This window comes from Melitaea cinxia, chromosome 14 (genome assembly GCF_905220565.1).
Source record: "Melitaea cinxia chromosome 14, ilMelCinx1.1, whole genome shotgun sequence".
In the NCBI taxonomy this organism is placed as follows: domain Eukaryota; kingdom Metazoa; phylum Arthropoda; class Insecta; order Lepidoptera; family Nymphalidae; genus Melitaea; species Melitaea cinxia.
Window position 1 is genome coordinate 8,379,247 of NC_059407.1, and position 24,979 is coordinate 8,404,225.

At 32.1% G+C, this 24,979-nt stretch overlaps 2 protein-coding genes across 2 annotated transcripts; both read left to right on the forward strand.

Moving 5' to 3' along the window:
- Nucleotides 1–3,090: 3,090 nt before the first annotated feature.
- On the forward strand, nt 3,091–3,782 carry LOC123659980 (pupal cuticle protein C1B-like). The gene is made up of 2 exons (XM_045595133.1): nt 3,091–3,202; nt 3,498–3,782. Exons 1-2 carry the CDS (start codon nt 3,191–3,193, stop codon nt 3,723–3,725), a joined length of 240 nt encoding a protein of 79 aa, XP_045451089.1. The 5' UTR covers nt 3,091–3,190; the 3' UTR covers nt 3,726–3,782.
- Nucleotides 3,783–10,908: 7,126 nt separating this feature from the next.
- LOC123659986 (pupal cuticle protein C1B-like) lies at nt 10,909–14,416 on the forward strand. The gene is made up of 2 exons (XM_045595137.1): nt 10,909–11,014; nt 14,133–14,416. The coding sequence occupies exons 1-2, from the start codon at nt 11,003–11,005 to the stop codon at nt 14,358–14,360; spliced, it is 240 nt and encodes a 79-aa protein (XP_045451093.1). The 5' UTR covers nt 10,909–11,002; the 3' UTR covers nt 14,361–14,416.
- Nucleotides 14,417–24,979: the final 10,563 nt, after the last annotated feature.

Below are 24,979 nucleotides of genomic sequence, written 5' to 3' on the forward strand. Positions count from 1 at the left end.
TTTAATGATTTAATTTCTTTCCTATGACACAAACAATACTCAAGAAAGTAAAGGGGTAATATATGATTAAAAAGATAATAGCGTTAGCTTAGAAGCTGTGGCTTTTAGAAAATTTTATGATCTCTGCTCGTTCGTTAATTGGAATATTAAAAAGATAAATATTAAAAACAGACTTAAAAATAATAACTCCTTCAGATCGACTGTCTAAATAGGCTCAAAAAAAAAACTTACTAGTCTAAGAAAAAGATTAATACCATATCAAATGGTATATAAACGAATAAAATAACGCCAACAATCGGAACCCAATAGGGGTCGTAACAAATTAATAAATTACATTTTTATTTATTTTCATGCGTAAACTATTTTGATATCGGATTGGAAAATATAAAAATCGTGTATTATCCTATGTTTACTGTAAAAAAAATTACAACTAGTTCGGCGAATAAGCGTACGGTTCACTTGATGATAAGCGATAATCGTAGCTTATAGACGCTTGCAACATCAAACGTATTACAAATGCGTTTTCGACCTTACACGCAATCTGCCCCAGAAGCTCTGGTCACCTTACCATAGGAACACAAAATAAACACAACACTGCTTATAAACAATGTTATTTAGCTGTAATCTTCTGTAAGGTCGAGGTACAAGATTGAGTCGAGCTGTTCCAGTTCGACCAGGATATTTCCTGCTGTGCCATAATACCTCAGCTATTTAGAGAATTGGTACTATGAGCTTATTGTTTAAAAAAGTTAACTACGAAAACAAATTTGTTTGTTAGTCTTTGCGATTATGGGAAAACAAAAAAAGATCATTTTATAAGTACAAAGCAACAATCCAGTGACTGTATAAAGTACCCTCCTACGCTTATACGTATGCTTATGGCCCAAATAATTGAGCACTGGGAGAAAACAGACTGATCTTCTTGTCGGCTTTGATTCTCAGAAAGCAAAATGAGATTAATGATCTATTACTATCCAAAACCGACTTCTATCGCCTTCTTTTCACACCTTTAAAACTAGAGTCAGCAGAACAGTTTGTAAAAGCCTTAACAAAGACGGCCAATGTTTCATATACACTGCAAAAATATTTTCGAAATTAAGTGGTGGAAAATTAAAGTTGAAATTTTCGATGGTCAGACATAAGAAAGTTAATAGAGGTCAAAAGTTCCATTCCATACTACAGCTATCGAGAAATGTACATGGGAAAAGTTAGTTTGCTTTGTGAGACTCCCTTTGAGAAATAGAAAGGCTATATTTAGTACAGTTGCTCTCTAGCTTCCAGCAGATTGGGGCATATTATATTATTATAACTTCATTACTTTTATTATTTAGATTATTTTTCTGAAAATATCGTTGACCTAAGCAAGGAACAAGTGAGAGCTTTGAAGGAGAAATGTTGGGGAAAACAAAATAGTACCTATTCCCAATATACTTCATAATAACATCACATAAAAGCAAAATTAAACCCAAAGTAAATAATTACGGCGTACATGTGGGCGCTCATTCACCGGCGATTGCGGTTCAATTCCTGCTCGGGATGGATATTGTATTTACAATATTTCTTACCAGTCTAATTGTCTGTCCTTGTGGGTTTCCTCGTCGTGCCTCGGAGACCACGTTAAACAGTCGCGGTTGTAATTATATACGCGTGATAGCAATCCTTACTCATAGTAGGGAATATATCCGCTAACCCGCAATGGAGCAGCGTAGTGGATTAAGCTCCGATCCTTCTCCTACATAGAGAAATAGGCCTATTCCCAGCAATGGAATATTACAGTATGAATCGTATCGAAGAAATACTATTAATAAATTTTATACCTTAAAATAGTAAGTTTGTATATTTTTAATTATAGCTCTTGACACTTCATAGTAGCAGAATTAGAGAAAAATTAGCAGATTACATAAAACGGTATGTATTTTTTTAATTAACGTAGAAAAACTATTTAGGTTCCTCCTATTAATAGATAATATACAGCGGTCTGTGCATTTATTGGCGCATAATTTCATTTTACAGAACACTATCCACCTGGGTCACAAGCTATAGATAAATCGTAGGAATAAATTAAAACAATTGGAAAGTCCTCTAATAGCACTTTAATTTGTTTAATATTAATGTTTATAGTCTGACTTTTAGTCACAAGTACCTACTGCGCAAAAGAGCAGTGCTTGGTTGAAAAAAGAGAAAACAAACTTTGTCAAAATAGATCAACCTTGGTTTCGTAGGTAGATCAATTTTTGTATCGATAAATGTTCAAGTCCATACTATTCTTAGTTTTTAAATAATAGCATTGGCGGCAGCATATTGTGGCTTAATTTTTCAACATAAAATATACGACGAAAATGAATTTTCATAGAAACACAAATGTTTCTTGTTTAAGACTATTTCATAAAGAATTTAAAATTAACAATTTCTAATTCAAAAGTACTATAGTTTAAGCCTTGACCAATAGATCTCAGTACAAGGTTCAAGGTCATTTGAAACCTGGAATGTATAGAAAACCTTTAAGCTTAAGCTGGAATATCTTCGTAATATTGTAAACTTTATTAGAGCAATAGAAACTGCGGATAAAGTTACGTGTACAAGTTGTTATAAATAATTACAGAATATGTACTAAATACTTTATCCTTAACATGTATATTGTTCATATATTTGTGGAAAATTCTGTGCATAATATTTGTGGAAATATCTACAAAAAAAAATATTATAAAAAAATAATATTTAACTTAACAAATCATTGAGAAGTTCAGGAATATTATAAGATATTAAATAAAAATAATTGCATTATTTATAAAATATTTTTTTCAATGTAATTTATTATTTTATCAATTTCATAATAATCATTTTATAATAATCATATAAGAGTTATCAACTAATAATAATTTAAACAATGTTTTATAATACCATAAATATTTGCATTGTTAATAAGGGTATTAGTATTTTAAACTAGTGTTTTTAGAATTTCATTTTAATAAAAAAAAAAAATAAAAACCAAAAAACGATAAGCAATAATCATTGTTTTAAAAAAGTCAACTTCTAAATTATATTTATATTCCACGCACACCTGTCAAGGCTGCTTCTTCATACGAGGTAAAATAAAGGCACTATAAAAAGGTTTGCTGTCGAACATTAAGCATCACACACATTTCTTGTTTTCGTTTGTTCACTTGACGAATAATTTCAAACAATCAAAATGTTCAAGCTTGTAAGTATAGCTTTAGTCATATTATCTGCACAATGAAAGCTTCTATTCAACATTTTTTGTAAATAATATGCACCTGTTTATGCGTTTGTCCCAGTAAGATGTTTCATAATCTTAAGCTTTTCCTGACAAATTTCTCAAAGGAAAAAATAATTAACTGATAGACCTTGAAATAGCGTGGTTACACGCAATAAACATAAAATATCATCTTGATAAAGCATTTATACACTAGATATAAGTTTTAATGCATATGTATAAAAGCATAATTAAGTAATGTTTTAAATTCTTATTTTAACAGTTCATCTTCGCCTGCTTCCTCGCTCTCGCCGCCGCCAAGCCCGGAGTCCTGCCTCTGGCGTACACTGCTGCGTACACCGCCCCCGTCGCTGCTGCGTACACAGCTCCAGTGGCCGCAGCGTACACCGCTCCAGTGACTTACTCCGCGTACACGGCTTACACCGCACCAGTGGCCTATTCCGCTTATACTTACGCGTCTCCATACTCCGCATACTACCTTCGCCGTTAATTTTACGACATCGATGAATTCTAATTATAAAACGCATGAATAAATAATTGCAAAACATTCCTTTGTTTTATTGATAAATTTATTTATTGAATAAAGTGTAGTACGTCGTTATCTCGCATGGTTATCCCTTCGATATAATAGAGATTTACTATGAACACTATGAATCCCCGTATTTTGGAAATCATATTCCACTGAATTAGAACAATGAATGAATTCGAAGATTCTGAAATGCTTGAAGACAAAAGTCTTCGAGCAATGCGTTCTGCCTGTGTTAACATACGGAGCCGAAATGTGGACACTGACGAAGAGATTGATCGTCAAGTTTAAAGTCGCTAAATGTTCAATAGAAAGGGCTATGCTTGGAATTTCTCTAAAAGATTGGATTAGAAATTAGACGATCTGCGACAGAACGAAAGTAACCGACATAGCCCACAGAATTAGCAAGTTGAAGTGGCAGTAGGCTAGTCATCTGTTTTGCAGGACCGATGGCCGTTGGAGTTAACGTGTCCTGGAACGGAGACCGCGTCTTAGCAAACGCAGTATGGGACCTCCTCCGGTCCGTTGGACCGACGATCTACATAAGATTGCCGGTGTAGGCTGACGAGGATTGCGGAAAGCCGGAATGTCTGATGCGAATTTGGAGAGGCCTATATCCAGCTGTGGACTGCAAGAGGCTGAATTAACTGACTGACTGACAGAATTAGAACGGGAAACTTCCCACTTCGATATTATTTAAATAATACACACACACTTCAGCCTATCGCAGTCCACTGCTGAACATTTAAATAATAACTATATATTAATAACGAAAAAATGGCAAACCGGCGTGATGAATCTTCTGATTGTGCCAATAGAATATGCAAACTTAGAAGGTGATTCGTGTTAAAATCAAATTGTGGCGAATGACAAAAATAATTTTTTAAAAATGGACGAAAATATCACTTACTCAGTTTTAGATAAATTAGGAAAAGAAAAATTATACTGAATGTTCATTATTAAAATTCATTAAATTTATATCGCGCTGCATAATCCTTTAACTTACAATGCCCATATACGGCTATACTTTTCAGGACGAATTAGCCTTGTTTGACAAGGGTCTTGTGTACTTCACTAGTCTAATTAGACTTAATACTTTCGGCATAATATTTTCACTCTCTTATAAATATACGAGAAACGCACAAAAATTCTCAAAATCATTGTTTGTCTTCAGCATGTAATACAAATACAACAATTAAGTATTATTGTTTAAAATAAAATATTTACAGACAAGGTTAGGTAAATTGAAAAACGAAGACATTTATAATAATTGTGTTTGATCACAAACGAAAAAAGAAACCGACTTCAATTTCATCGACGAGTAATACAACGTAGATCGACGAAAAAATAGTCAAGTAACTACGTGTGATCAAAGATAACTCAAAAAGTAGTAATCGAATCTTGATAAAATTAATATGTAACCACATGATAAACATCAGCTTTCGAATAAATTAAAAATTATCAAAACCGGTACACCCAGTAAAAAGTTATTGCAGATTTTCGAGAGTTTCCCTCGATTTCTCTGGGATCCCATCATCAGATCCTGGTTTCCTTATCACGGTACCAAACTAGGGATATCCCCTTTCCAACAAAAAAAAAATGATCAAAATCGGTACATCCAGTAGAAAGTTATGCGGTATAATACAACGTAGGTCGACGAAAAAAGCGTCAAGTAAAAACGCATTATTAGATATAACTCGAAAAGTAGTTGTTAGATCTCAAATAAATTTAAATGGGACCAATTGACACACACCACGTTTCGATTAAAAAAAAATTGTCGAAATCGGTCCACCCGGTCAAAAGTTCTGATGTAACATACATAAAAAAAAAATACAGTCGAATTGAGAACCTCCTCCTTTTTTGGAAGTCGGTTAAAAAAGAATATATTATCATACGCACACAATCGGTTGTTACTAAGGTAGGCAATTTAATGCTTGCATTTTAGCTAAAGACTGGTCAATATATTATATACACACATTAATATGTGTGTATATAATATATTATATATGTAATCATATATACGCATTAAATTACACTCTGACTCGGGCGAGTATCGAACCCACAACCGCAAAGAAGAACGCTAGGTCACGCAAACTGCGCCAACGAGCTAGTCAATTATGTGCTAATACTTTTATTACTATGATGTCTAGACTGCTATTACATAGACGTGTAAATTAAAATTCAAAGGACTTACTGTTGACTATTAAGGCCTACTAATGGCCATTTTCCAACTGAATCACCAAGTATGAAGTATCAAGTTGGCGATGCACTGTTATAAGGTCACCAGTGTCAGTGGTAAAATTGCAATTAATGTAATGAACGTTATAAAAAAGTATCAATTATTAATGTCAAATGTATTTTGAATTTAATCAAATATTTCTATTATGTCTATAAAAGTTGCAATAAACTGGTCGTACAATCGCAATCGTATCGCGTCGTGCACAATACCGCTCGTGTTAATGTTTCCTAAATCAGCGTTGTTTTTTTATAAAATAAATATCGTGTATATAAAAATCTATAATATAAAAATGAATCGCTGAATGTGTTGCTAAGCGCAAAACTCGAGAACGGTTGGACCGATTTCGCTAATTCTTTTTTTAAAATATTCCTTGAAGTACGAGGATGGTTCTTACGGAGAGAAAAATTCTAAAAAAAAATAATTAAATTTCCTGAAAAAGTCTAAAAACAACACTTTTCTATACTCCCATACAAAAGATTTGTGATAATACTTAAAAGTCAATTTGAACTTTAATACCATACGATAAAGTTTGTGTTAGGCGATACGAAGTTCGCCGGGTCAGCTAGTATAAAATAAAATAGCGGTGATGTGGGTATAGATTTATTGGGTCTTTTTGTTTTTGAAAAAAACTATAAGTTTAAAATTATAGTTCATGTTCATTTCCCATATGTATGGGACTTTACCGTTCCCATTTATTGTATTACAATTAGGAGACAAAGACATTAAAAAAATTACATATAATATGTCTACGTAATAGTATTTAGTTAGTAATTTCAGCGGTCCTATTAATAATTATAAATAAAAGCAACTTTCATAACAATAGAATATCGACTGAAATACTTGAAATAATATGATATGATGAACTTACGATAAAAACATCGAAATTGAACGAAATATTACGAAGCACAAATAATTATTTAAGTTAGCTTCATATATATTCACTTTACACTTTAGAATTAAAATCTAAAAGACGACATTTATTTATTAAACATCAAATTTACATTACATATTTTTAAGTATAAAATCTTAAAAATAAACACATCACTTGTTATAGTATTTCTTAAAAATAAAAATAAATTATTATTCTTATAAAACAAAATTAACACCAAGGAAACAAATATAAAAGCTCATCACTCATCATCACTACAGCCTATTGCAGTCCACTGCTGGACATAGGCCTCCACAAGTTCGCGCCAAAAATGGCGTGGACCCATGTGTGTTGCCCATAGTCACCACGCTGGGCAGGCAGGTTGGTGACCGCAGGGCTGGCTTTGTCGCGCCGAAGACGCTGCTACCCGTCTTCGGCCTGTGTATTTCAAACCCAGCAGTTGGATGGGTATCCCGCCATCGGTCGGCTTTATAAGTTCCAAAGTGGTAGTGAAACTGTGTTATCCCTTAGTCGTCTCTTACGACACCCACGGGAAGAGAGGGGGAGATATTCTTTACTGCCGTAACCACACAGCAGATAATAGATAGAAATTATATTTATTATTAATAGACATAAAGAATGTTTGTAACAGACGGGATCATTTTTTATGTAATTGTATCGTTACAATTGTACATAATACATTTTAAAATTGTATATAATGTGTGTGTTTTAGCACGTCTAATATAAGAATGTCACGTACTATTTGCTTTAAGAGCTAACAGTTCAAGACCGAAAATTTCAAAAAAATTGAGCGATTGTTTTTCTAGCAAGCAATATCGGAGCGAAGCGTCCAGTTCCATACACGATCGCTTTATATTAGTTTCAAGAGATGTTGATATAGGAGAATCGTTTCAAGGTCGTTCACATGACCCCTGTCTATGTTTATAGTATCTACGAATTTATCGTTAGAAACAGCCCTTTCGAGCTATGTTGCCAGGACATATTTTTACGTACTAGTCGTATATCCTAGTGTTTATTTCTAATCTTCATAAATAAATACGCGTCGAACTTCCTCATGACTGCGTTAAATTGGAAAATTCTTTTTTTTTTGTTATTGTTATTGTCAGGTCAAGGTTTGTAAAAAAGGATATACTCACGAAAAAAATATACGATAAATACAAAATATGGTATGAATATGCTAGCTAATTTTACAACACAAATAATACGTCTTTTTCGTTTTGGTTGCATAAGACACATGAGACACGGTATTAGTGCCAAGTCTCACATATTGTCAACTTCTTCATATGTTGTGATAGAATTGTGGACGTATCATTAAAATTAAAAAATAATATATTTTTATACTATTAGGTCGGTAAACAAGCCTACGGTTCACCTGATGGTAAGCGATTACCGAAGCTTATACGCGACTACTTTTTTTACGTGGGGAAATTAAAAAAACCTGGAGCAAGTTTTGGAGCTATAAAGAAGTTCTAAAAGGACATTTCTCTGTGAATTTGAAAAGGAAAATAATGAATACATGTCTTCTGCTCTTTTTTTACGTGGGAAAAATCCATCATGGATACCCTCCAGCGGCAGCGCGGGGGCGCCAGAGGGTTATGACAGACTCCTACTGACTAAAAAACCGCCACGTGTGAGCAGTCGTCCACCTGAGTGGGGCGAGATGGGGTCGCGCTAGCATTCGCCACATCGCCCCGGTGTCTAGTCGACTCTACCCTAACCTTCCTAGGAGCTCTGGCTACCTTACTCACCACAGAAACACAACACTGCCCGAGAGCAGTATTCTTCAGCTGTGTACTTCTGTAAGGTTGAGGTTCTTCTCCAGTCGGGCTGCTCCAGTTTTATTTGCTTAGGATAATTTCCTGCTGTGTCCTTCCTCATGTTCCATAATATTTAATAGTTCGTATACTTTTAATTTTTTTTTCGGCTTGTCCAAATAAGCTCTTGTGAGTTTTCGCGGAAGGCTTATAAATAAGTGTTAAGTATGTGTTTTCGTATTTTTTAACAAAAAAATAAAAATAAACTTAAATCTGAATTAAACACAAATTTACGATAACATTTATAATTTTTTTTTTTATATATTATTATTTCCAAATTTATTTGAGGATAACCATGGTTAGGTATATTCTTATACCATTATTATATTTATATTATTACCATTATTATTACTATGTTTATATTTTTATAATCATTATATATGTATATATATATATATATATATATATATACATACGTTTATATGTTTGTTATATGTTTTGTTTACTCCGATATAAGGTAAAACATCAAAAACCTATCATAACGATCATTTTTATTTATTTATTATTAGGGGACATCAGTAATAAATATGAGTAGGATAATAATTATGAGTAAGTAATAAATAATCATTTTAATAAGTAATACGAGTATAGCTAAGTATAATAAGTACCCGGCCAATTTTCGACTCATAGGCTATTTCTACAAATATACAAATCTCACCGAGAGTAGGAATAGAAATCAAAATCGGATCGGATTATCGGAGTTATATACATTTTTTGAAACTGACCTTCTGTGCTCAAAACGCAAACTAAATCTTTCAGTGTGTTGGTATAAACATTCGCTTTCCACATTTAAATATTTTGACACTTTTTAATGTATTTTGTTAATATTTTACTATTAAATTTATTGTAATACTCAATTTTTGGCAAACTTATTTCATAGCAATAATTTATGAACAAATTTTTATAACCTTCATTTGTGTATCTAAACATGTAATAGATTTTTTCAATATTATTTTAATTGTATTACGTCTAAAGACTTGTTTTTTTTTTTAATATTTTTGAATGTTTTAATATACACTTTGTTATATAGATCACTCATAATCTGAAATAAAAGAAAACACTTCATAAAATAGATTGTTTTTTTGGGTCATCTTGTGGAAAATTGATGTTCTTTGTTTCATGTGTTGAATGGCAAAGTAAGGAATATTGAATAGCGTACGTGATGAAAATTGCTACAAAAAGTTGAAAATGAAATATTTATATATATTATACATTTCTCTCATTTATTTAAAATGCGTATTGAACAAAAATGCATGAAGAAGACTAGTAGTCTAAGATCCGAAGTGAAATCGACAATTACCTATCTGCGCATTGGATGAAAATTGTTTTATATGTAATTTATTTTATTTTATTTAGCCCTATGTATGCATATCAGCTTTACTTTTACAAAAATAATAATTTATTTTTAAAGTTTTAATTTGTAAAATGACGATTCGAAAGTGCTATAGGGGCGGCCTATTTGAATAAAGCTGTTTTTGATTTTGCTTTTGATTTGATTTGATTGCTCTTTGCTTTGTACTTACGACTGATCTAAAAAAATTCGTTACTCTCTAAAAATTGGTAAAATTGAATAACGTCAAGTCAATTTTTTAATTTTTTATTAATTATAGCCTAGCTAAGATTTTTTAAGACAACTGATTTTTTACACACAGTACCCATAAAATAAGTCTCCTCCATTTAGCAGACAGGTAAAGGTCGACTTTAGTTCAGATCCTCTATTGTAGTATTTTATTTAATTAGATAAAATGATTTAATATTTACGTTAGTAAAGAATTAGGAGCGTAACTATTAGTCTGTTTTTCTTATAATAAAGGACGGAAAGGATTACGTACGGGGTAACTAAACGAACTTATTTAAGAAATGTGGTCCATAACTATTATTTTGATTTTATTTTATATACTTTTAATGAAAAAGAAAATTATATAAGACTTACCGCAGTAAGAAAAAGTAAAGTAAATTAGGTATATGTATATAAATATATGTTTTGTTACAAGACCAAGTACGAACTAGTTATGCCACGATGACAAAAAAAAGTATTTTCCTGATGCAAACTTTATTAGATATTTGACAGGGTATTAAATAAATCTATATTAATAACCACACATACATATAAAATTTTAAAATGATAATTACAATTTAATGTAAAGAAACAAATGCAATTTAAATTCCAAGCGCATCCCATAAGGCTATTTCTTCATAGGAGGCAAAGACTATAAAACGGGTCGATGTCGAACATTTACTATCACATACATATATTGTATTCGTCTGTTCACTTGACAAATAATTTTTAACGATCAAAATGTTCAAACTTGTAAGTATTACTTTAAACTACTAAATAAGATGTTTATATATTAAAGGCTTTTAAATGTATGATTTTAATGATTGGTGCTTAATCACTAAAATATCCTCGTTATATCTCGTTATATATAATTGTATGCTAAGAAACACTATTAACAGCAATTGATTAAATGTTTGAAGTAAAAGTTTGTGAAATATACAGTGTGTCCGGGCTCGACCTAGCGATAATTTAAGGTTACAAAATATACCTAATTTCATCGACAAAAACAACCACATATGGGGTTCTACACCCCTCCTGTCGGAATGGTCGCCATTTTAATTTTTTTTAATTCTTGTAGATACCTCTGACAAAAGATGCAGATTTCTCTGGACAGAAAGGTCTTAGAGATGTAAAAAAAATCTTATTTAAAAGTTAAAAACAGCATCTATCAATTAAAAATAAATATCATGGAAAGTTTTCACTACAAAATATCTTAAAAAAAATTACAATGCTAGTTTAAGTAAAAAAAATTGGTAGTTTTTTTATTTTTCTTAACGTACTTCAAAAACTAGCACATTGATACTGAATTTTTTTATGCTGTCCTAATACTTAAGGATATTACTTACAAATTGACATTAAAATTATTGTTCCTAATTGCATAACTCGAGAGTTAGCGCTGTTTGAAAATGACCCTTTTGCGGTTATGTATAAGCGCTATTAATTATCGATTAAATAAAAATATAATTATGGATTAAATAAAGATACAATATAACTTTTAAAAAACTTTTAATTATTACTAACATTAAGTACTATTATTAGTTAAATAATTGTTAAAAATGTCCGCCTCTATTCTGAAGACAGGCCACTGACCTTACAGCCACTTGTTGTGTGACCCTTGATATTAAGGCTGTGTCGGATCTTATGTCATCCGCAATCGTCATTATTTTGTCGAGCAGTTCTTGTCTGCTATTTGGGACTGTGTCATAAACCCTCTGCTTCATCCATCCCCATAAAAAATAATCCAGAGGTGTCAGATCCGGAGAGCGAGGTGGCCAAGCTACGGTTCCACCACGTCCTATCCATGGTGAATAATTTTCATTAAGAAAAGCTCTCACAGCACGTGCGTAATGAGCTGGTGCACCGTCCAACTGTAGCCACATGTGCCTACGGTTGATCAGTGGTAATTCCTCCATAATTTCTCTAAATGTGTTCCTTAGAAAATCTAAAAATCTTGGGCCATTCATTGTATTTGGTAATTCAATTGGTCCAATTAATTTGTCGTCAATCATAGCCGCCCACACATTTATTGAATATTCATGTTGGAATTTACCGGGCCTTACTGCATGTGGATTTTCTTGCATCCACAAATGCTGGTTTCTATGATTTATAATACCAGCTCTTGTAAAAGTCGCCTCATCGGTCCACATGATTTTTTTACAAAATGTCGGTTGACGTCGCACACAACCGTTGAGCCATGAGCAAAAAGTGGCTCGCACGGCATAGTCTGGCTCTCGAATATCTTGCACGCGACGGAAATGGTACGGATGCATGCCCTCACGTTTCAAAATTCTCCACACAACCCATTTCGACAAATGCAGCATCACTGCTATTCGTCTAACACTGAGTCTGGGATCTCGGTAAATAAGTTGAAGAACTTCTTCCTCTTCTTGCACTGATGCTATGCGGGAGCGTTCATTTGGCGGCCTTTGGATTCCATATTGCGACAACCTCAAGTGAATGTCAACAAAAGTTTGTCGACTAGGTGTAGGCCGGTCGGGATACCTCTGACGATACATTCGTACGGCAGCAGCAGCACTTCCATTACATCTGCCATACACGAAATGCATGTCAGCTATGTGATGAGACGAATAGTTAGACATATTTTTATCAGAAAAATACGTAGTCACTAACAAATTCAACAGGATATTTCGGTGAAGGAATAGCACACAAAACGGAACGGAATAGTAGCGATCGCAACGCAGAGCGGAGGACAACTGATCTAACAAACATTTATCATCGACACCTGCGCTGGTCTAAGATAATGTTTTGTCCTATTTATTCACCGCTCTAACAATTATACCAATAATTTTCTTTCCTTGTCTCACAAACCCTATTCAATGTAGCAGGTAGCAAGCTCTAAGCAAGCGGCCCGCACAAAAGGGTCATATTCAAACAGCGCTAACTCTCGAGTTATGCAATTAGGAACAATAATTGTGATGTCAATTTGTAAGTAACATCCTTAAGTATTAGAACAGCATTAAAAAATTTAGTATCAATGTTCTAGTTTTTGAAGTATGTTAAGAAAAATAAAAAAACTACCAATTTTTTTTACTTAAACTAGCATTGTAATTTTTTTTTTAAGATATTTTGTAGTGAAAACTTTTCATGATATTTATTTTTAATTGATAGATGCTGTTTTTAACTTATAAATAACATTTTTTTTACATCTCTAGGACCTTTCTGTCCAGAGAAATCTGCATCTTTTGTCAGAGGTATCTACAAGAATTTAAAAAAATTAAAATGGCGACCATTCCGACAGGAGGGGTGTAGAACCCCATATGTGGTTGTTTTTGTCGATGAAATTAGGTATATTTTGTAACCTTAAATTATCGCTAGGTCGTGACCGGACACACTGTATATATAAGTATCTCACTACTTGCTAGAAACTTTTGTTATTAATAAAAAAGGAACTTACTTAATCCGTCAAACATAGTCACGTTTTCTCCAACAACTCATTCACTTCATACATCAACAAAAATTATGACGAGTAAAACAACTTACTTAGTCGGAAATATAAATAATAGTCAACCGAATACGCATTATTAGGGATATTTCAAAAAGTACTCGGCAAATCTCGATCTTTAAGTAGGACCCTGACAGTGGACAGAGGACATGACAATCACCAGATTTCGAATAAAAATAGAATCATCAAAAACGATACACCTAGTAAACAGTTATGAGTACCTACACCAAAAAAACTGGGTCGAATAGATAAGCTCCTTTTTTTGAAGTTGATCAATAAAGACAAACAACTCTCAACAAAAGTTAGTAGTAATTAAGCTTTACTTTAATCAGTTCCATATATGTTCAAGTTACATAAAATGAATCAAGAATTTAAGTCAAGTGTTTATTGAAATTCTTATTATAACAGTTTATCTTCGCCTGCTTCCTCGCTCTCGCTGCCGCCAAGCCCGGAGTCCTGCCTCTGGCGTACACCGCTGCATACACCGCCCCCGTCGCTGCTGCGTACACAGCCCCAGTGGCTGCAGCGTACACCGCTCCAGTGACTTACTCCGCGTACACGGCTTACACCGCACCAGTGGCCTATTCCGCTTATACTTACGCGTCTCCATACTCCGCATACTACCTTCGCCGTTGATTTTTCCAATGTCATAAATTTTATTTAAAATGAGATAAATAAATATTATCAAAATATTTTTGTTTTTGTTTATAGTAAATTGTAATGCTTCATAAAAACATGCTGTAACTAAAAACCTTTAACATTATTAAACGAGTAATACAATTGCCGGTTTCTATTGTTAATATTTTACTAGTCTGAGCATTCTGGTATTTGTTCTTTGCCCCGTTATATATAGTTGAGGTCAATTAGATCGCAGTCGCTCTTGTTAAAAATTTGTAACTTAGTTTTAATTAAAGAGTAGTTAGCAAAACTTAAACTGGTAGCGTGCTAGATAAAACGAGTTCTGAACTAAGTACTGAATCCTTAAACAAAAAAATAAAAAGTGTCTTAATAGTTTATTTTAATTTTTTTATAAAAAAAATATGATGTATTTTAAATTAACATGTTTTTACACTCAAAAAGTCAAAGATGTCCTAAATTACATTACATCACCTTGTTAAGTCATTTACCCTTTCTTAAAATTGAACCTGTCTGGCTGGTGCTTGAATGACATGAGTACTTTATTAGGTTTCACCTTAAGGACGCTATCACATTTTTCACTCGCTCAAGTTTAGGTATTTAAATCGCAACACAATAACATTACGCGTACGCACACATTGATACCGCTATCTGCTCGATTTTGTACCGACGTAACTAATCTTGGTACTTGAAAGTATTAATTTTTAATTTTACTGGTATTGATTAGTAAATTTAGTTGTAAGTTTAAAGTCGAACTTGGTAACTGTTACTAAGTACCTACTATTCACGGAACCTCTCCCCTACTCTGTTTATGACGATGTCTTAAGGCGTCAGGGTATCTACTACTCGTTCGTCGTACTATACAATAAAATATAATAGATAATAATACGCTTATTTTTATAATTCAAAATCACATACAATTTTAAGTTATATTATTATAGTTTTAACATTATAATAATATAAACATAACATATTTTACGTAAACAATCTATACAAATAAATAAAATTGGAGTGTCCTTTAGTTATATTAAAATACTGCTTTTTACTAAATGCATACGAATGTATACACGGTCCATATACCAAAATAACATTTTTCCAATTTTTGTCTGTCTGTCTGTCGGTATGTTCCGGCTAATCTCTGAAACGGGTGGACCGATTTTGACGGTACTTTCACTGGGATATATCTTATGCAATAAGGAGTAACATAGGCTGCTTCTATTTTAGAAATTTATTTATTTTATAACTCTGCAAACGGAACAATGATGATGATGATGAATGTAAATTTAAAATAAAATAATTTTTAACAAAAAAAAAACCGACTTCAAACAGGAAACTTCTTCAATATTATAAAATATTTATTTAATCATTTCTGATTAACTAAATCAAAATACGAATTACTTTGTACTAAGTAAGTTTATTTTTCACTTTTTAGTTTCCTGTTAGAAGTCGGGTTTTTTTTTTGTTAAAAATTATTTTATTTTACAATTTTTAGTGATGGGTAGACCTAACAAGGATGCTTTTTCTCTTGTGTCGGGGGTCCGGAAACATACACAATACACAAGCACAAACACCCAGATCATGACAAACATCTTATATGGCCAATACAAATGTCTGTCCTGCGCGGAGATTGAACCCACTAACGCCAGCGCAACAGGCAGTGCTGTGACCGCTGCGCTAACGCGTCGACATACTATGAGTAAAGTTCGCTATCAGGTGCACGTAATAACAACCGGGACTGACAGCCAGCGTGTTCTCCGAGGCTAGGTTGGGAGAACCACAAGGATTAACAACTAGACTGAAAATAAATATTTGTATAAACACAAATATCCACTCCAAGCGGGAATTGAATCCGCGACCGTCAGTGTTTAGGCGCCGCCGACGCGGCACATGCACCATTATATCAAAGCGGTCGTCAAACAGCAAAAGGTAACTGCTGTAAATTGTTGAGAAATTCCCTCGAGTGTTTATGGGCTCCATCATCAAACCTGGTCCTGTGACACAGATGACCACACAGCAGGTAATTCCTCGAATATCTTTCGTCTCCATCATCAGACTGTAATAGCACTTGTAACTCATATAGGTGCATAGTTCTCATCGATAGAAACGAATTAAGTTCAAACAGCAGGTAATTGCTATAAATCGTTAAAGAGTTCCCTCGACTATCTTTTGTCTCCATCATCAGACTGTAATGGCACTTAAAACTAATACAGGTGCAAAGTTCTCATCAATAGAAACGAATTAAGATCAAAAAGCAGGTAATTGCTATAAATTGTTGAAGAGTTCCCTCGACTATCTTTCTTCTCCATCATCAATCAGATCGACTCCAGACCTTTATTAAATAGTAGTGCTTATAGTACTTAATGAAAACATGATTAAATTTACTAGTCACCCGTACGATTTTTGAAAGTTTCCCTCGATTTCTCTGGGATCCCATCATCAGATACTAGTTTCCTTATCATAGTACCAAACTAGGAATATCTCCTTTCCAACAAAAAAAGAATTATCAAAATCGGTTCATAAACGAAAAAGTTATCTCCGAACATACATTAAAAAAAAAAAAAAAAAAAAATATATATATATATATATATATATATATATACATAATAGTTTTTTTTAAATATAATTATATATACGGTCGAATTGAGTAACCTCCTCCTTTTTTTGAAGTCGGTTGAAAAGAAGACAAATTGCAAAGATTACTTATTATTATTGATCAATTTCGTCCAAGCAGAGTACACACAAAAAACTCATTTTTTACGTAATTATTACTTGCGCTGAAGCGATACAGCCGTGCTTCCATGAGCGCGTTTCGGCGTGGAATGACGAACGACGATGGTTCACTTGTAAAAAATGTATGAAGAAATTTGAGAGCGTTTCTTATTTTTCTCATAAATGGAAATATTATTTATTTTTATATAAAATATCTAGCGCTACGCATAGAGGACTAAATAAGCAACAATTTCTTAGTGTATTTATTATTCTTAGTGCAGTGTATTTAGGCTATAATGGTTCCAATTCAGACCCGTCTTTTTTTAATTTTTTGCGATTTCTGTGATGGTTAAACTGTATTTGTGTGAAAAGTTTGTACGGGGCTATAGAATTTTTATGGTCTCACTCGGAGATGAATATATTATCTTTCATTTGAAACCAAGATATCCTCTCAGGGTGACTCCTAATTAATTAAAATGGTACGTGAAAAACACTGATATTTGTAGAAAAATGTGATAGCGTCCTTAATATATCTTTAATTTATTTTCAAACTGAAATTGCTATGTTCTCAATAAATATATGTTAACTGATATAAGATTAAATAACTTTAAACCCCGTTTTCAATTTTAAAATTATTATATAACTTCAAATATTTCATAATTTTTTCAGACTAAAACAGATTATTTTTTTAAACTTCTATTATAAAAAGTTAGAAAAAGCGAGAGAGGTTCATTTTTATCGATCTACCAAAAATTTTATAGGTTTATTGTACGAATTAATGTCAACTGTTTTATGCACACAGTAAACAAGATTTATATAGGAAAATGACAACACAAAATATAAAAAAAAAAGATTTTTTTCTAGTCCAATGTTTATTTATATTTTACAGGACTTCAATACGTAATACATAATATATATGTATGCATGTATGTGTGTATATTTGGTTTTCTTCCTGTTCTCTTCATTTTAATTCTGTACACCCTTTCCGCTTATTTCACATTATCTCCTCCAACCCAACTAGAAAATAAGTCAGACTCAACCAGATCATGTATCTGTACCGGATCAGGATAGGATGAGGCATGCCAGATTCGGCAAGCTCTATCAGGACCAGGTCTGGTCCAGACAAGGATAGCCTGATGTAAAATATAATCAAGTATGGTAAGGCATACTGGATCAGGACCCGGTCCGGTCCAGATGAGGATAGTCAGAAAGAAATTACGCGAACTGAGCCTGAATCGCTATATTTTTATTATTTTTTCATGTAATCTGACAATGACAATTCAAAATACTAAATTTAAATATTTAGAGATAAAAGAGGATACTCTTTATATAAATATTAAAAAAAAAAACAAACATTAAAAAATTAAAAAATAATACTTTTAAGATATGAATAATATATTTCGTTTTTACCGACATAATAATAAAAAATAAGAACTGGCTATTTAAATAAAGAATAAAGAGAATAAAGAGAGAATAAGAATTTTTTTTTTTTAAATTTAGTCGATTTCGAAATTTGAGGATTTGAACCGTGGTCTTTTCGGGCGATCGCTACCGGCTGATTGTCCATCTGAGCTTTTACAACTTTATTGACATTTGCGAAATTTACCTTCATACGCTAACGATATTGTAGCCATTTTTTCGTTGTCTTAAAACTGGGATAAAACGACATTTTCTAAAAAATGAATCCCAGCTAGATTTATTTATCTTCCCCGAAATCCCCTGCATACTAAATTTCATGAAAATCGTTGGAGTCGTTTGCGAGATTCAGATTATATATATACAAGAATTGCTCGTTTAATAGTATAAGATAATCATAATATCTGATATCGATTTTTTCTCAACTAATAATTTATTTTATCAGAAATCTATAATAATATAAATTAATGCCACACACTCATCGGTCCTTATTAAGATGTGAATTCTGTGAGAAACGTACAATATTTATAATTCAAGTTCTATATGTTTATATTCGATTCCTGTATTTTCTTTGACATGCAAATATTATATTTATTATTCAAAATATAATCCTTTAGGAAAGCGCTTCTGCATTACTACTAAGATCTTCTGAAGAAATATTTATTTGATAAAGAGTTATTTAACGCCTAAAACTTTATTATTGCTCGTTTGCATAATAAATCGCTGTACACTGGACTAATAAATATTACTAAAGGCTTTTAAAAATGATTTTAAATGAATATGACTATAGGTTACTGTATTTTCTCTACTAATTATTGTTAATGTTGCTTGTTTATTTTATTTCTTGTTTGGTGTACAATAAAGTTGAAATAAATAAATATTTTTATTTTAAAACTAACTGACCCGGTAAAAGTTATTTTGCCGCTAAACACTATTAAAAAACAGAGATTTGTCGTAGAAGAGTGCAAATTTGTTGTTAAATATATTATTCAAGGTAAAATAATAATAAAATATAATTAAAAAAATACATTTAGGAATGGTTCATCCTTATCATTTAGGGGTATGCTAGCCGATTCTCAGACCTACCCGATATATAGAGAGCACACAAAATTTCATAAAAATTGGTCCAGCCGTTCGAAGAAGTTTGGTATCAAATTACCGCGTCATGAGAAATTTTATATATCAGATGAAAACCAATTTAAGTTACGTATATTTTTTATTCCATTATAATACGGATGTTTGCTGCTACAAAAACCAATGATCAATCGATCAAACCATCGAATCTATAAGTTTTACTTATAATCGATTTTTTTCGAATCAATCACTCTGTTAAATTTGTTAACCATTTTCTTCTAATGTAAATAAAAGAGGTAAACGTTGGTTTTAAAATCTATTTCCTAATATAAAAAGATCAAAAATCCTTTTCACATACATAACTTTTTTACAGAAGGTACATTATTATGTGTCATGTATTTCCTTCCCTGTTGCTTCGCTAATCGTAATTCCAAGTACATGTAGGCACCAACTAGAATCATTGCACATTGTGGCCTTCATAGCTTAAGTATAAACGCGTCGGGTCACAGTTTAACATCACTTACCTCAGACAAAGCAACTGATAAACAACTAAAATGTTCAAACTGGTAAGTAGCCATTAATTTCAAAAGAAATTAATAGAAAATGATACCTAAATAGTTTCAAATGTTCTAAAATACATGTAAAGTATGATTAAAAGTTTTGATGTTATTTTGAACTTTAATTGTCATCTTCTTTTTAAAAAATATTTAAATATTTACCACATTACTTTAAATTAAAAAATTATAATTTGAATTATATATACGACGCCAAAAATTAATTTACATATTTTTTACAACATTATTTTTAAACATGTTTTCTAGTAAACATGTTTTCTAGTAAATGTATTTATTTGATTGCAGTTCGTCTTTGCCTGTTTCCTGGCCCTAGCTGCCGCCAAGCCACTGCTGCCTGTGGCATACACAGCACCTGTAGCAGCAGCGTACACTGCTCCCATAGCAGCTGCATACACAGCACCCGTAGCGTATTCAGCATACACTGCTCCATATGCTGCGTACTCCGCCTACACTTACGCTTCTCCATACTCTGCTTACTATTTCCGTTGAACATGATTACTATCGACTGGCCGAAAATATTTAAACAACTAATTACAAAATGTATCTGTAATTACAAATAAATTTTGTTCAAGTAAAACGTTACCTATGAAGTTTTTTAATCTTTATTCACATAATGAATCTTTATTGTTTTATGTTTAACGATAAATTCTCTTCGACACAAATATAATATGTCATACAACCGTCAACCTCAACGCGTTGTCAAGCATGTAATAAATACAGCTTGTTTTTCTTTAATGGTTTTTTAAACGGTTTAATTTAGCTTGACCAGTTTATTTAATTGTTTGTTTGGGTCAAATTTAGTAATTGGAATTTTACCGCCTTCCTGATGGTAAATTGATCTGATATTTGGTACACGCTCTTAATCTTAATGACAATACAACATAATATACATATTCCTTATGACCGTAAATCCAAGATGGCCGCCGATACAAAATGGCGGATCACATATTACTTCACAACAACGTCAATATGGATATCAAATGAAAGGGTTTGATTGGTAAAATAGAGCTCACTGTGAAAAATCGAAGTTGGCCGCCACCACAAAATTTCGGATTACATATTTTCCACAAATACCTCTATATGGGTATCAAATGAAAGGGCTTGATTGGTAGAATACAGTTTATTAGACAGTGTAGGTATATTTATTACTAATCTAAAAACCATTTAATAAAAAATTTATTTAACTTAGAATCGGGACCCAAGCATGAGTCTCCCACCCAAGTCAAGATTTTGTATCGTATCGAGTACTGTATGGCGCTAGGGTGGCTAACGTCGTTAACAGTACACCGCCCAAGTTAAGGTAAAAGGTTAAACGTGCCGAGAACTGTGTGGCATTAGGTTTGAGGAAGGACAAGCATACGTAGCTCCGAGTCGAGTGAAGTCTTTGGAAGGATTGTGTCAATACACAATCCTTCAAAGAGTTAGATTGCAACAAATTGTCAGGAAAAAAAACATGTAATAGTGAGGCATTACATGAACTCAATAAAATGAGAAGTATCAACTAACAACAAAACTAAATACTTTAAAATAAAATAAACTATTTTTTTTTTATGTTAAACGGTTTTATTATCATAAAAATGATGTAGTTAGGCTATTTACTAAAAGCTATAAAATAATTCGGTAAGTCCTGGCTACCAGATCGCACCAATCTTATCTTCAATTTGGGGTATTAATCAGATAAATATAAAATCGTTATTGTATTTAGCAAAATTCGTCAAAAATTTATTTTGGTATGTCTCTTAAAAAATATCGTCATCATACTGAAGATAGCGGTAATTTCAGAGAATTTCTAAATTAGACCCGTTTTGCTGATATTTTTTATTGCAAGTATTTTTAAATTAGGTAAATTTTAAACGAATAGCTCCTTTGTTAAACTAATTCTTCTTGGAGATAAAGTGATGATACATAACTGAAAAGTAGGTTCTATGAATAATTTTACTTGAAACAAATTTTAAAATTACGTTACGTAAAATTTGTCACGAAAATGAATTAGAGCACAATTTCAGTCATAATATACTTTATTTCGTGGGATTCGGTGAAATTATTACAAAACTAATTTTCAACGGAAGTAATAGGAGTACGGTGAAGCGTAAGTGTATGAGCTAAATTAATAAGCTGCTGATACTGGGCGGTGTTGGCGAAGTATGCTATAGGTGCTTTGTATGCTGCGGCAAGAGGTACCGTTTTCGCTGCAGCAATGGGCGCCGTGTACGCTAAAGTTACAAGAGGTTTGGCTGCGGCTAAATTCAAGAAACAAACTAACAAAAACTACAACAAAAGAAAAAATTAGCTAATGTACCTTTATTTTATTTTACTAGGACTGACATACCCCCGTTCAGTGATGTGATAAGTCATCTTAACGATTAAACGATTAACGACGAACGACTTTTCGATCCCCACTTGGATCAGATATTTGTATGACAACAAATCAACAACAACAATACTATCAGTCCCTATGTTTCATAGACACCTGTCAGATGTGTACTAATGTACTAGCGTGGAAGATTAAGCACAAACTCTTCCCATGTAAGAAGAGGATACTACTTATTCTACTTAGGTTACTTCACTTAAACTACATTACCATTTTTAGTGGTACATTTACTAGCAAACAGCAATTATTCTTATAAAGTAATAGATTATGGATTAGATTTGACGGTCCGTTAGCACAATGGTCATAAGCACTGGCTGTTGCGTTGCAGACATTTGTATTGGCCATATAGTTTTTGTCGTAGTCTGGGCGTTTGTGCTTGTGTATTGTGTATGTTTTCGGACCCCCGAACCAGGAGCAAATCCTACTGGGGGCCGTTGAGTGTGAAGCGTTTATTTATTTATGTGGATAGTCATTCATAGTAAATAATAAAACTTTCATAAGTCCGATTTTGTACATTGAATATATTTTCGAACATTTATTTGAAGTATATAAATATGTTAACTGAAGTAGTAATCTATACTGAAGCCAAATGTTGGTATGGGTAATCGCGAAAGAAGTCACGGGTAATGGTTGTTATAAATATATTTTTATTTTATTTTTTATATTTAATCTAATTATACTGACCAGTTTGAAGACATTGTTAGTATTAATTGGCTACTACTTAATGATGTTGAATTGCAGTCATCGTGTAGCTTTATACTACGAAGGTCGATTGCGTGTAGACAATATTGATTTAGATCTTCCTACGGTTGGAAGTTAGATATTTCTATTCGAACCGTAATCGAGTAATGTTTTACATGTAATTATAATTGTCACTTGTATGTAATACGAAAAATATACATGTTTTAATTTATAACTTACATTATTTTTAGTGTAGTTATTAAAAAATAAAGAGATTTAGTAGCCACAGAAAAAATTAGCTTCCGAAGGCATAAAAACTTGTTTTAATATCTTTCTTTTCTGTTCCTTAAGCTAATCACAAGAGTAATCATTTTATTGATAACCTTTAATGTTGTAGAAAAATAGAAAAGAAAATCGCTTTAAGAACCGCAAGAACTTGCTCATATCTTAAATATATAGACAATATTTATAATAAAAAAATTCTAAAATAAGTAATACAACGACAACCTTATCTAAATGTCCCTATGAAGGGCAGACATCACCTGTGTAATTTGATTCAAGTCTGAGTAAATATAGTCTACTAATAATATTTCAAGTCTGAGTAATATATATCTGTAACTTATATTTTGTGGTTTTACTAATTGAAATATAACCAAACCAAATAAATAAAAACGAATCGCTAAATGTGTTTCTACGCGGAAAACTTGAGAACGACTGGCTTACCAACCGGCCAAGTCGGCTAATTCTAGGCTAAACAACATCACTGACATAGCATAGCTAACATTTAGTAATAATTTGAGGAAGGTTCTTATAGAAAGATAAATTAAGATAATTGTGTAGAAAATTTTAAAAATTTAAGAAAACATAACAATTATAACTATTTAAAATTTACAGGTTTAATAGTTTGGAAAACAGGACAACATATCTGTCGGGTCACCAAGTAATATAAATAAAAAGTTTTTAAGTTTGTTTTTATTTATATTACAACTAGCAACTAGCTGCCCGGACAGACTTTGTTCTGTCAAAAGTTAATAGTAAACATTAAATAAATGTAACATTTTCCAAGTGATTACTTTACTTTTTTTTGTATTAAAACCTTCCGTAGGCCTTAAGAAACATACAAAAAATAAATAAACAGAATTGGTCGAGTCATTCTAGAGCTCTGCGCTTAGCAACATTCATTTTTATTTATATGTGTTATTTAATTTTTATTTAATTTTCAAACATTTCTTTAGGATTTTTATCTAGGTTTTAGTAATTAATTAAATATTTATCTTGCTTCATTTTTTTTAGTAAAAATTCTCAACAAATCACCTCAAGGTAAGCCGATCCGACAGTCTGAAACATTAGAGTCAAAAATTAATAATAAAATAATCTTAGAATATCTTAGAATCTTAGGTTAAGAAGTGAAAATAGAATAAATCAAATTAGAAGTGAAAAAATTCTCGCTTGGGGTCAATAATTTAATTCTCGCATTTTGTTGGTATTCACATTCTAACAAATTGTTTTCCAATGTCTCATTATAATCCTCATTACAAAATTTTCTAACGGGCCTATTTCAAATTATATCTTCTGACTTATCTTTCGCTGATAAAGATCGCTTCGCTGAGTCGAGTTTCGCTGAGAGAGATAAGAGTTGAAATTGTCCCTAAATATAACTAAAATAAACTTAACTTCAACATAATAATAGATAAGGGCTTCTTCTGAAACAACAAAATTGCAAATAACGATAGTAAGAAGCTAATAGCGTTTACTTAATATTTTATAGATTCCTATCGTTATTAATTTAAATT